Source organism: Amphiprion ocellaris, chromosome 15 (assembly GCF_022539595.1).
Source record: "Amphiprion ocellaris isolate individual 3 ecotype Okinawa chromosome 15, ASM2253959v1, whole genome shotgun sequence".
In the NCBI taxonomy this organism is placed as follows: domain Eukaryota; kingdom Metazoa; phylum Chordata; class Actinopteri; family Pomacentridae; genus Amphiprion; species Amphiprion ocellaris.
In genome coordinates, this window is record NC_072780.1 from 34,236,193 (window position 1) to 34,250,685 (window position 14,493).

A 14,493-nucleotide genomic window follows, 5' to 3' on the forward strand; every position below is an offset into this window, starting at 1 on the left:
CATCTACTGGATCGTTAATAAAAGGACGTCATTTTGACAAACGGCAGAATTAGACTTCGCCAAAACTCGCCTGATGACTGAATGAATGAATGAGGAAATCTAATAGCGTGTGACTGAAAGAGGCAGGCATGGCAACAGCAAATTTTGATTTCAGCTGAAAATGTTTGGTATACAATCTCCAGGGGGGGTCCAGGGGGACGCAGCCCCCCCTTGAGCTGAGAGGTTTTCAGTAAAATAGAGGTGATTTAGAATGAAAAACATGCATAGAATTACAGAAGACTAGATTGTAATGAATAAGTTAATTTAATGAATAGTTAACTTACTTTTTCTTCAATGTCTCACTGCATTTAGTCCTACAATTTTTACAGTTCTATAGGTCTTTTAACACTATTTACACTGGAGTTCTACACTGGTCACAAAGTCACTTCTAATGTCACAGTTTCCTCTATGGCAGGGGTATTCAACTAAAATTCAAAGAGGTCCAGTCAGAGAAAATGTATTAAAGCAAAGGTCCGAAACATCATAAAGTCTGCCTTCAATTAGTGCGAAATATGATGATGTAACCTAGAAGTTTTATTAGCCTGTGCATGTAATCAATAGCTGACCATCAAATCAAATAAATTCAGTACGGTTCAAAAACATTTTGACATTTACTAACAAATGACTTTTGATATAACTGTACATCTTAAAATTAAGTGCAGAACTTGAAAAAATAATGAGTGAACAACCCAAACCAGCTTATATACATCTTTAACAATACCTACATCTCAAAAAATGTAAACAATTGCACACTTTTACATTTTTTTCCTGTCTTGTTACTCCCCTTATATCCCTGCTGCTTAATGGGAGAACTGAGCTGCAGTTTGCCCTGCCAGTATTTTTTGAATTGTGTATTTTGAATTGTGGTCTGAATGGTGTCAGGGTCGTTCTCAAACACATTTGGAGCTCATTGGTCAGTCTGGAACCATATTCAGTTTTGATTATGTTCATAGTTGAGAAGGTGCCTCCAGCTGTATGTTGAGCCAAACATGATCAGCATGTGCAGGACTATTTCCCTCTGGGTGTCGCTTTATTCATTTCCTTTTTGTCTGTCTCTCACCTCTCAACTGTTTTCTGAATGCAGAGCTGTGATGTTTAGCAGCTGCAATGCAGAGACTTCATTGGCTGAGTAGCGTCACGTGGGATGGCTGAACTCGTACGTAATTGGTCTGTGTGTTTCCTGAGCTGCTAACTAATGCCGTAAACACTGGGAAAGCTTTGCCGGTTAAACAGAAGCGACTGGTCAAATTTAAAATCCCGTTACAATTTACTCATTACAAGTCTGGTCCATATAAGACAGCGTCTGGGTCCGGATCCGGACCGCGGTCCACCAGTTAGTGACCCCTGCTCTATGGAGTCAGCTGTGTCAGTTTTCTTTACATTTCCAGAACACTCTTTAAACACTATCAGGGATTCATTTTGCCCTGAGTCATGAGTCAAATACCCAGTGTTTTGTTAAATGACTCTAATGACTTTTCCATCCATCCATTATCTATACACCTCTCATTCCTCACTAGGGTCATGGGGGGGCTGGAGTCTATCCCAGCTGACTCAGGTGAAGGCAGGGGACACCCTAGACAGGTCACCAGTCTGTCACAGGGCTACATACAGAGACAAACAATCACTCTCACATTCACACCTACGGGCAATTTAGAATGATCAATTAACCTCAGCATATTTTTGGACTGTGGGAGGAAGCCGGAGTACCCGGAGAAAACCCACATATGCACAGGGAGAACATGCAAACTCCATGCAGAAAGATCCCGGGAAAGCCGGGACGTGAACCAGGGATCTTCTTGCTGCAAGGCGAAAGTGCTAACCACTACGCCACTGTGCAGCCCCCTCTAATGACTTTTCTCTCAAGCCAATTCCATCGGAACTTGTTTTTGACACTTTTGTCTATTTCTAGCACCGATGACTCTTGATCTTTCGATAAAAACCTCATGATTCCACTGAAAACGATCCCAATAGCTCAAAATTCCAACACAAACATGCCGCCATGAATTGTAACAAAAGAATGCATCAAGCAATTTGATTGGTTCAATCGTTGGCAGCTAACCAATTTCGACCAATCGCAAGGCCTTTTACAATGCAGCAGGAGCTAGACTGGTTCTCTTCTAGGGGATTTCGACCGGGGTTGAGTCCGTTCAGAGTCGGAGCCAGTGCCCGACTTGGCGCCAGTTTTTTGTCTTTCCACCACCGGAGCTGCGGCTCCGGGCTCCAAAAACTGGGGCTTTTTCGGGCACCAACTCGTTGCTGGGCCAGAGGTGGCCAGAGTTGAGAGCCGAGCATGTCACGGGCAGGGGGCGGGGTGACATCTAAAAACATCTAAAAAGATAAACATAGATATGATAATCAACTTATTGCGCGTGTTTAACCGCTAAGTAATCAATGCAAGCGTAGTCGAAGCTAAGTAGCTAAGCTAACGCTAGCACGTTTACTGTTAAGTATCCAAACGTCTTTGATAATTACCTTTCTTCTCAAACATGATCGCCGGGCATTGGAACGGCGACACCGATGGGTAACCCCTAACAGAAGGTTTTGCTGTTCAGTGATGGTGACACACACTAGCAAAGCCATGAACACCACTCCAATGAAGTCCTCCATTGTTGTTGTGTGGGTTGCTGTACAATCCAAATGTGTGTAAAATGATCCGTCCATCGTCTCTAATAGTTCTGACCAACCACCTACCAACATTACATTTTACCCACAATGACCTTTTAAAGTTTTCTCTGGTGAATTATCAGAAACACATCCAAGGAACCAATGATTGTTTCTAGGACTCTAATCTGTTTACACTAGGATACATCCCATAATACTGATGATCATTGTTGGTTACAGAGAAAATGAACAGAGACCAGATCCAGTGTTCAGACTGAGACTCCTGGATGGATTTAAACTGACCTCAACCCTTCCTGTTTCAGTTTTGGGTCATTTATTTTATTTTGGCGACGATTTGGTGTCTTAACGGTGATTTTGTGCTTCTTTGTTGTAATTTTGGCTCTTTTTGTGGCGATTTTGCTAGTTTTTGCACCAAATTTGAGTTTTTGTCGCAATTCCACCTGTTTCATGGTGATTTTGGGTCTTTTTTCTGGCATACTTGAAACTTTCAGGGTGGTTTTGGCTCTTTTTGGGGTGATTTTGGTCTTTTTGTGGTTATTTCTGCCATTTACGTGGTAGTTTTCCAGCTTTTGTCATTATTTCAGTTTCAGGTTCCCAGAACTTGGATATTTCTCCATTCAGTCCATTAAAAAGTGATAAATCTGGACCCACCTCTATGGACTTCAAGGACCTGGAACTCTGGAAATATTCCCAGTATGAAGGTATAACTCTGATCATAGATAAAGTAACTGAAGATGAAGAACCAGATGTTCTGAGGAGGTCAGGAAGGAACTTCAGTCCTACTTGGTTGATTTTTTTGTGCCGAATGTGAGTTTTTTTTTTAATCAAAATGTCACCTGTTTTATGGTAGTTTTGGTCCTTTTTGTGGTAAACTTGCCCGTTTTTGTGGTGATTTTCCATGTTTTTGCTGTCACATTTGAACGTTTCAGTGTAATTTTGGCTGTTTTTGTGGTGATTTTGTGTCTTTTTATTTATTCTGAGGAGGTCAGGGTGGAAGCTTTTTCAGATTTGTTTGACTCTATATGGAATGAGCTCATTATTAATGTCCAGCTTTCCAGCAGCAGATACTGACCAGGTAGTACTTCCTGCTCTTGGGGGTGTACTCAGGGTCCCACTCCTCCTCTGGGGGGCGCACTGGAGGGTTCATATTAGCAGGGTTTCCGTTGCTGCTGTTCCCTGGATAGTTTCCTCGGCTCCATCCTCGACCTCGGACTCTGGGGAACTGAAACCACAACAGCAGCTGCAGTCAAGCCTCCACACAACAAACATCTCCAACAACAAGACGGAAGAGAAGTCTAGAAACCTGGTCCAGATCAGACCTGGACCCAGACCAGATCAGACCTGGACCCAGACCAGATCTGGTCCCAGACAAGACCAGACCTGGACCCAGACCAGATCAGACCTGGTCCAGACCAGGAGAACACAGAGAGGCCAAACCGAATCAGCCGTTGGTCTGGTGAGGAGGTGAGTTTCCACTGACTTACTTTACCTTAATAAAAACCAGGTAGAGCCTGGAATAAGTATGATAGAATCATCATCATCATCATCATCATCAGCAGCAGCTTTAGGAAGAAGGAACAGAGCAGACTGATGCTGTTAGGACAGAGGATGTTCTGTGTTCTGAGATGAAGGTGAAGCAGGAACTTACAAATCCTCGTCCTCTTCCTCGCTCAGCGTTGTGGCCCTCGTACTCTCTGGGGCCGCTGTAGTCCCGGGGAGGGTAGCGAGGGTGACTGTAGCCCTCCTCCGAGTGCTCCATGCCCTCCCCCAGGTACTCCTTACCCCTGAAGGGGGGAGGATAGGGGGAGGCGGAGGAGGAAGAGGAGGAGGAGGATGGGGAACGATCGCGCTTCTTCTTTCCCTTCCTGTCAGGAAAAGAAAGAAAATTCTATCAGAACAGTCGGGAAAAATGAAAATAAGATGACGTAATAACAGAACTAGAAAAGCCCTCAGAGCTCAGTCCTCCTCCAAGGCAGCTCATTCCTCCATATGTCAGAAATGCAGCATTTATTTGTTATTGATGATCAGAAATCACAGCAACATAGAATGTGTCCATTTATTATAGATGAACCCACAAACTAAATGACCTTGCTCTGAGCACAGGCGTGTGTTCTGCATGTGTACGTTATGTACGGATACCGGATCACGTGACCTAAATATGTAGCAGGCAGCAGGAATTGATGGGACTCAAACACCCCCACAATTTAATCAGTTGTTCCTTGGATCATTTCTGATGGATAAGTCCTGATAAATCCTCAGCGGTGGATTTGTAGTAGGATCACAATCATGTGATCATCAGCAGGCAGCTGATGTAGTGTTCACTGGTTGTCATGGTTACAGTGATACCGTGCCGCTATCTGGCAATTATACAGGAATCGTTAACTAATCCATGGATCCAGACTATAAGCTGCATCACTGCCAGAATCTAATCACTTGGTCCTTGTGTCATTTCTGACCTTCCCTGAAAATTTCATCCAAATCCGTTGGTCTGTTTTTGAGTGATGTTGCTGACAGACAGACAAACCAATGCCGATCGCCACAACTCCACCGCGTTCCTTGGCGGAGTAATAACAATAGAAATACTAATTCCACAGGGATGAACTATGGATACACGGAGTCCTCGACTTGCATCAGAACTCTGTTCCTACGGTGCGACGTAACTTGATTTTTGGTGCGAGTCGGACCTCACATACTGTGACGTATGTGGCGAGGCAGACGTAAACAAAGCCATCTTTCTTGTATAGCGCTGCGGGATGACGCATTCGTCCGCTTCGATCACCAACTAGTTCCCGCATGAAATTTGCTTTAACGTCACAAACGCTGTACATCGGAATGATGGAACAAGACTTTCCTATTAAATTTATGGGAGATGGTGACGTAAAAAAGAAACACCGTAGGTCGAGGACCTGCTGTAGTAGCTATAAAATTACTCAAATCAAAGGCAAAAAAAGTACTTGGACATATATTTATAGACCACCATTCAAAAGTTTTCCATGAAAACTCCCACTTTTATTCGGACATTTCTAAGTGACCCCAGACTGATGAACGGTAGTTTTTGTGTATCTTGGCATCTGGTTTAAAACTTTCTCCTAAACTTCTGGTAAATCAGCTGTTTCCAGAAGTTTCAAACAGACTTCTGCACGCTTAAGAAAAATAAATTTATCAGCAACTTTTCAGGGCTGGACGGTTTGAAAGTGTTTAGATGGAGTAAGTTCATTATCTATACATCAGATCTGGTTGTTGATGCTGCAACATGTTTATACTTAGCAGTGGCTGTTTTCACTGAGAGCTCATTCTTATTCACTGTTTGCTCTTTTTAAAATAAAGAAGACGTGCTGCTGCCTCTTTCTTCACACTTTGCCTCTCTGCCCTCCTCTAACACTGAACCCAGATTATCTCCTCCTGATCTGTGCCATAAGAGGAAATCCTGGCTGCACCTGAAAACACACAAAACAAACCAGCCTGCAGCAGCTTTTACAATTAATAAATACATAAATACACCAGCAAATATAGAAACAGAAAGACTGCTGGATTTTTAACTTTCACTTTATTCTTTTTGTAAAAAAAAATAAATGCTTTGCAGTGATCACATTCTGTAAAAACTAAAAACATAACGGAGCAATCCGTCTCAATCTGAAAAGTAAACTTTTTAAAAACCAACACGTCTCAGTTCACTCAGTTCAACATGTTTTCTTAACCCTGTAAAACCCACTGTTGCAAAAATACATCAGCTTATTATATATATATATATATATAAAATAATATATATGAAGAGTTTTTTTTGCAAAAACAGATAACTCTATTTTTATAAATTTTCAGAAAACTTTTTTATTGTTTACTTAAGATAATAATAATTAATTTTAATAATAATTAATATAATAATAATAATAATAATAATAATAATAATAATAATAATAATAATAATAATAATAATAATAATAATAATAAATTTAATTTCACAGGATTAAACCAGAACCTTCTCTGGTTTGATTTCAGCATCTGATGGTTTGCTATTGCTGTGTTTCGTAGAAAGAAACTAACATCTCATCTGTTCAGGATTTAAATTAACGCCTCTGTAGTAAATAAAATAAAACTATGTCCGGGTTCTAACATCTGTCATTGAAGGAACGTGTAAAAACCAAACACGTCTTTCTGATTTGTAGCGTTGTGAGGCACATCTCACCTTTAGGGGGGGTTTCCTTTCCTTTCTTTTTTCTCATAAACATACACAAGTTTTTATATAACATGCATTTTTTTTAGGTATCTAAATACCTAAAAAATCTGAGGTAATCTAAATACCTAAAAAAAAATAGTACAATAAATTTTAGAATATAAAAATGTAAACTTTCATTAGTCCCCTAAAACAGGACTAAAATAATGTTTTAAATTTCAGATTTATAGTAAACAGGACTTGATGCACCTCATCAGTCATGTGAGAATAAGTCTGTGATTTTTGGATGAACTGCAGGACGTGTTTACAGGAAATAAAACATGGTGGAATAAACGCAGCGTGGCTCTAAAACTGTAAACAGAGGAAAAGTTATACATGAATATCTGTAGAGTTGATGAAAAACTCCTCGTTTATAGAGGTTGTAAAGATGTCTCCATGAAAACTTGATATTATTTTCACCTGGAATATAAATAAAAATAGCATTAGCATCCATATAAGGACTCTCTACCAGCTCTGATGTGAATCTTGGAACATAAATAATAAAATGTCAAACAGAATCACTGCAGCAGAGATGTGGTTTTACAGCTACGTATGTCTGACACGGACAGAATAAGCAATGAAGACGTTTTAAAATTACTAAACACAAATTATAAACAGAATTAGGAAATGACAAGCAACAGTTTTTGGACACATCATGAGGGAAGAGACCCTGGAAAATATCGTCACAACTGGAAAAACTAACGTGAAGAGACAGAACGAAGACGATGGACGGACCGACATCATGGAACGATCAACAGTCTCAATTTAGAAAGAAAAGATCGGATCAGATGGAGAAATGATCGCTACGCTGAACGGCACTGGATGGATGAATAAAAACTTTATCTGCCTCCACTTACTTGGACTTCTTATGGTGTTTCCCAGATTTCTCAGAGGACCTCTCTCTGCTCGGTCCTCGGGAGCCTCCAGGGCTCCTTCCTCCTTCTCGCTTGTAGTCTCGATCCTTCCCAGCAAACCTCTTACGTCTTTCTATATCCAGGCGAAGGTCCATCACGTCGCCTCTGAACTTTTTACTTGGATCCTGCAGAGAAAAGGTTTTATTATTCACTAAATGAGCCGTTTGTAAGATTGTTGGGCAATTTCTGAACGAAGCAATCAAGCACACATGCTCCCATAGAAACAGAAATACTAGAAATTATTAAAGTCTGAAAATATATGAACATCCACAGCATATAAATGACTGTGTTCCCTCTAGTGGTGAATAATAAATATTACATTACTGTATAATCAGTAACTATTGTCACAGATGCAGTAAATAACTATGTGTAGCAGGTAAAGTACTTAAATCTGAAACCTTTACTGTGTAGAAGTACTTGTGGAAACCAGCAGCATGCATGTAGCTCATGAAATAAATTGACTTTCACAGTTTTGTGGCTTGATTTTTTTCTTTTCAGGAAAAATACTTACAAGGTAAAGGCACTGATAACGTCCCTTGAGAGGCTCGGACTCGGGATCTTAATTCACTTCCTTTAAGCCTTTGCTCGGGTTCGTACATACCCAATCAATAACCATATCTCATAGGCTGGGGGCTTGTTGGCACTTACAAAACACAATTGGGCTCTTTTGATTTAGAAATATGCATCCTTTGAAAGAAAAGCACAAAGCTGAACACTGCTGCTCTGGATTGTCTCAGATTTGCTTCCAAATACGTCAAATTTCAAAAGGGCTCGTCACCTTGTAGCTCGTCTCCTCCATATCCTCAAACAGGTGAGAGTGCCTCTTAAAGGCACTGGGGGAAACATCGATTCTCCTGAGAGGAAGGAAAAACCCTCAGGTCAGTGACTTTAGGAGGAAACAGGCTGCAGAAATCAACTTATTTATTGAATGTACACCCATCAGCCACAACATCATGACCACTAAAGAACATCGATCATCTTGTTATAATCCAACGTTCTGCTGGGAAACCTTCAGTCCTGACATTCCTTTCTTTATTTATGTGGACAGGACAGTGCATATTAATGAACAAACATTCTCACTAAGTTTACATGAGGTTGCAGTAAATAAGCTGGATTTAACACGAGGGTAATTTACCCCCGTTGTCCCAAACATAAACTAAAAACATACAGAATTACAGATGAATAAAAACAATATAGGAAAACAAAAACGATGATAATAAATTAATTCTGTGTGAGTTAAGTCCACCCTAAAGTGCTGTTATTTTAGTAAAGTGCTTTCTAGGCAGCGCCTGTCATAAAGTGCTTCTAGTTAAAGGACTTGTTTTGAGAATAACCGACTGTTTTGTGAAGCAGTATCCGATGGGAGAAAGGATCACGCAGTGGAGGTCAGATTTAGCAGCTTCTATTGTAATGAAAGGCCAAATTTGTGAGATGTTCATGTGGATGTTTAATGTGTACCACCCACCTAAACACTGCAGGTCAACCCCCCCCGCCCCACCCCCACCCCCACCCCCACCCCCACCCCCACCCCCACCAGCACCACCAGCACCACCAGCACCACCAGCATCACCAGCAGGCCTTGATGTCAGTTTCCACCCTCAGTAGCACAATGTACCCCCATATTCCATAAAAACTGCTCAGGAGTGACCCGGGGAACACGATAAAACCAAGGTGTTCACCTGGGATCCACACTCCCCAGATCCAGATCTTACTGAGCATCTGTGGGATGGTCCAGGATCAGCCTGATCGAAGGGACTACTGGGGATGTCCTGTGGCAGCAGGATGGTGGCACAGGACATTCCCCAAAGGTCCTATGGCACTGGGATGTCTTGTGGTGCTGGGATGATGGCACTGGGATGGTGCCACAGGACATCCCCAATAGTTCTGAGTCCACGCCCCACTGGGTCACAGGAGTTTTAGCAGCATAAAGGGGACCCACACACCATTAGGCAGGTGGTCATGATGTTATGCCTGATGTTATCGCTTTAACGTTCAGGTGATGTGTGCTGTAGGATACCTGTGGATTTCTGGGCTCTTCCTTGCCTTCATCATTTCTACCTCTGCAGCTTTTCTTTGGTACATGGCAAACCGCTCACTTAAAGTCATGTCTGAGGAGGGGAAGTGTTGGGCTGCAAACAAACAATAAAAAGGTGTTATTCCACAAACAACCAACGGTGGAGACCAACTGATAAATGAGTAACGAATGGGTGGAGTTCTTCAGCGTGTCCTGACTCCTGTTGTCGTGTCCTCCTCAGAAACAGAGCAGCTCCGATCACACTGTACCTTTGATGTAGTGAACGATTGAGACTATGTGCTGAGCGAACAGCTCCGATGGGCTTCGACGGAGCTGCGCTGACTGAATGTTCTGGAAAATGGAGCGAAACTCTGGATCTTTCTTAGAGGGATTCAGCAGATCTCTGGGCAAGCTGCGATCTTTAGACAGAGAGGAGCTGAGAACAGAAGGAACATGATTAATGCAAACATGTTAAACCATATCAGTCCAAATACTAGATTATATGTTCACGTTTGAGGACTAAAAGTGTATTCAAACCACCAGATTCCAGATGCTCCTACCTGAAAACCTCAGAATCAGCTGATTTCTGAAGTACAAAAACTTCATGAGTAGTTTTAGAGTTACAATGTACAGTGGAGTGCATAAAATTAAGTTGAAATGTATCATTTTTTTGAAGGACCTTTTCCATCAGAAATTGTGCAAAAGTCAAAAGACGTCCAAAATAACCCCAAAAGTCCCCCAAAATGATCAGAAATGTCTCCTAAATTACTTGTTGCCCAAAATGACAAAAACTTCTCCAAAATGACCCAAAATTGTCAACAATGTTCATCTTGAACAAATTTTGAAAGAATTTAACAATAATTTCTTTTTTATGTCCTTCACTCTTTTATTTGGCCTCCTGCTCCTGTTGTGGTTTTAATTGGGAATTTAGTAAATGTTTAAGCCAATAAAGTTGTTACCAATTGAGGATACATCTTATTTTTTATATAGTTTTGATAACAATAAATGTTTAAAGTGTTTCTAATATGGCATTTACATGACCTGAAAGTGCCTTTGTCCTACATGAATCTTGTTTATAAGACTTGTTTTACTGAAGCTGTGGAATGTGAACAGTCTGTATAAACAATTTTGGCTTAATGGAAGAAAAGACAGACAATATTACACTTACAAGGATGTTGATACCAAGATGTTTGTACAGAATGATGAATGTTTTCTGTTAATTGAAACCAAAATAATAGGGATGTAACCTGCAGGACAAAGAGTGTGTTCATTAAATCCTGTATCTTGCAGGTATTTTTGTTGCTGTGGCCCTATTATTTTATGTTGTGATCTGAACATATGCTGTAATATTGTGCTGTACATTATCTGAATATGATTGCCTGTGACCACCTTACCTGGGCATTTCATCTAAAGAACCGATTTTGAGCTCAAACTCCTCCCTGGAAGCAGACAGGTGTCGCACAGGCGACTGCTCTCGAGGAGGAAAAGCTCCAGGAAACAGCGGCCGGTCTTTCTCTCTGGAGGTGGACGGAGGGGTCAGACTCCTCCTGGGCTTCTCCTTCTCTTTCTTCTCCTTCTTCTTGGACTTCTCCTCCTTCTTGGAGCTGTGTTTGCGGCTTCGGTACATCTCCTCCTCCAGGTGATCGATGGGCTCCGCCTCCTCGGCCTCCCTCCGGCTCTTCTCTTTAACAGATGGGTAGGACGTCGGGTAACTGGGCTCGTCCCCCCATTTACCGAAAATGTCCCGAGCTGTGAGGGCGGGTTTGGTCTCTCCTTCCTCCTCCATGTCCCGCTCCTTCAGCCCGTGGGATTTCAGGAACTCCTCTTCTCCAGCGTCAAAGAAGGGCAGAGTCTTGTCGTCCTTGGAGTCGGTGAAGGAGGCCGAGGAGATGCTGAACAGATCTCCAGACTTGCTGCTTTTCTCTGCTTCTCTTTCTGCAGAGATCTGCTCCTTTTCACGACCATTTTCCTTTTCAGACGCTTGTTTTTTGCTTTTATTCTCAGCCAAGAACCTGAAACAGAGAACCAAAGTCAGTTTTAGCAGCCACACTAGTAAAATAACTAGTAAAACGCTTAATTTAATGATAATATTTAGGACTGAGATGAACAATGCAAGAGGGAAAAACATGACCATACGAGTACGACATACTGTCACAAGCTGTAAGTGAAAAATACACACCAGGGATGGGTACGTCTAAAAAAAAAAACTCCATAAAAATCGCATTTGTCAGATGTCTGTGTAGATTCTCTGTGATTAAAGGAGCTTCAACTCAACCTGAAACCTGACAGAGGAGTTTAGTTGTTTTTTACTGAACATTATTTACTGCATTATTTTCTTCTGTCGACCATTTTCTTGCTAAACTTTAATCCTAAACTTTGCTTCTACCGTCAACCTCTTTCATGTATTAATTTACTAAACACATTTTTCATAGTTAACTTATTATTAGTCACATTTGTGCATCCAGAAACTGTAAAAACACACACTGTGCTGTTTTGAAATTCTTCAACCTACATTTGATAACAGGATCATCCACATCAGAAATCTGACTTATGGTTTTATCATCAAATTACTTTTTTTTCACAAATTTTATGCCAATATTTGCCATTAATTGAAAGAGAAATTTTGCATATTAAGGGTTGAAATAAAGATAAAAAGCAGTAAATGGTTTAATCATTTACATACTGACGGTCAAGGAAACAAGCATCAGCTGCAGCGACAGTCGCACCATAAAAAATTTAAGTTTTCAACAGATTTGACTGCAATTTTTCCCCATTATTTAGTGCTATTTAATAGAGTTGTTAAATTACAGATAGTATCTGGTAAAATCACGGCAAAAAATATTAATTTACATGTTAAGATAGTATATAACTAACAGCTTAAAAAGATCAAATCTACAAATAATGTCGACAATTAAAATCTGCATTTTTATAAATAGTGATTTGTTCTAAACAGGATCATCTTCTAGACGTGTGTCATGCTGCGTCAAAATAATTTTATAATAATAAAGTATAATAATACACGTATAATAAAACAAAGGTACCACACAAAAAAAAATCTGCTGAGTCTGAGGAGTTCAGGTGGGAAGTTTTTTCCGATTTGGTGAATTTTGGATCATGGAACAACCCCTAAATAACTTGACCTGTTGTAGCTATATGTATTATAGGTACTCTGTCAAGTGTATGCATTATAATATGCATAATGCATGTATAACAAAGCTTTTTTTAAAAAAAGGTCTTTGTTGTTGTCTTTGACATTTTGATCTTCAAACTTTATTACACACTAAACTAATTAAAAAGTCAAGACGAAATGATAAAATTCAACATTTCAAGCTTCCAGATTCGCTGCTTTTCCGTTTAATGATTTTAATTTTAATTTTCTATTGTTTTTACAGACCAGTCGATTGATCAATCGAGAAAACAGTGAGGAGAGGAATCATTAATGAACAAGAAGAGCACTCAGACAGAGCAGTACTGCTCCAAAGCTGCTCAGTCGTATGATTTCCCACAAATTTTTGGTCCTCAGCGGTGGATTTGTAGCAGGATCACATTCATGTGATCTTCAGCTGCCTGCTGACAATCCTACTACAAATCCTACTACAAATCCACCACTGAGGACTTATCAGGACTTATCCATCAGAAATGATCCAAGGAACAACTAATTAAATTGTGGGGGTGTTTCTGAGTCCCATCACTTCCTGCTGCCTGCTACATATTTAGGTCACGGGATTCGGTATCTGTACATAACGTACACATGCAGAACACACGCCTGTACTCAGAGCAAGGTCATTTAGCTTGTGGGTTCATTTATAATAAATGGACACATTCTATGTTGCTGTGATTTCTGATCATCAATAACTAATAATTCTGCATTTCTAAAAAATATGCTGCATTTCTGGACACATTCTATGTTGTCATGATTTCTGCCACAAATTTTTTCAAGATTTCATCTGTCAGAAATGATACAACGACTGAGCAGCCTTGGAGGAGGACTGCGCTCTCTGAGTGCTCTTCTTGTTATCCAAAATGCTTCGAAAATGATTCAGAATTAGAGAAGATTTTCCACAAATGATCTAAAATGATGAGAATTTGCTCAGAATGACATGAAAATAGTCTAAAATGACTGGAAAATGATCCAAAATCAGACAGAATTTATCTCAAATGACTGAAAACGATCCAGAACGACTGAACATTTGCAGAATGACACTAAATTTGTCCAAGATGCTGTAAAAATCATCCATGACGACTTGAAAATGATCTAAAATTGCAGAAAACTTGTCCAGAATTACACAAAAGTTGTCAAAAATACTTAAATCTGTTCAGACTGAACAGAAAATTATTAAAAATGACTGAAAACTAAATGGACACATTCTATGTTGCTGTGATTTCTGATCATCAATAACTAATAAATAAATGCTGGATTTCTGACATATGGGGGAATGAGCAGCCTTGGAGGAGGACTGAGCTCTGAGGGCTTTTCTAGTTAGTAATATTTCTATTTAGGCATCCTGAAGCATTTTTGTAAGCAAAAACAGAAATATGAATCTAGAAATGCGCAAAATATATTCTTATTAAGCCTTAGAGAGAATTACTTCCATATTGTATGAGTTCTACAGTTACCTATGTCTTATTGGCTGCTGGTTATAATTTGTTTTGGTGATCACTGGTCGGAAACAGATTAAAGCCCATCCCTGATG

At 40.2% G+C, this 14,493-nt stretch overlaps 1 protein-coding gene across 1 annotated transcript in view; it reads right to left on the reverse strand.

Annotated features, from left to right (window-relative positions):
* Positions 1–14,493, reverse strand: part of thrap3b (thyroid hormone receptor associated protein 3b) — a 29,230-nt gene that overhangs the window by 1,614 nt on the left and 13,123 nt on the right. Inside the window, exons 4-10 of the mRNA XM_055017989.1 lie at positions 11,194–11,811; positions 10,069–10,235; positions 9,803–9,914; positions 8,564–8,639; positions 7,729–7,910; positions 4,310–4,526; positions 3,734–3,883 (exon numbers count right to left, since the gene is read on the reverse strand). Coding sequence (XP_054873964.1) covers positions 3,734–3,883; positions 4,310–4,526; positions 7,729–7,910; positions 8,564–8,639; positions 9,803–9,914; positions 10,069–10,235; positions 11,194–11,811 — 1,522 coding nt within the window. The remainder of the gene's footprint in view (positions 1–3,733; positions 3,884–4,309; positions 4,527–7,728; positions 7,911–8,563; positions 8,640–9,802; positions 9,915–10,068; positions 10,236–11,193; positions 11,812–14,493) is intronic.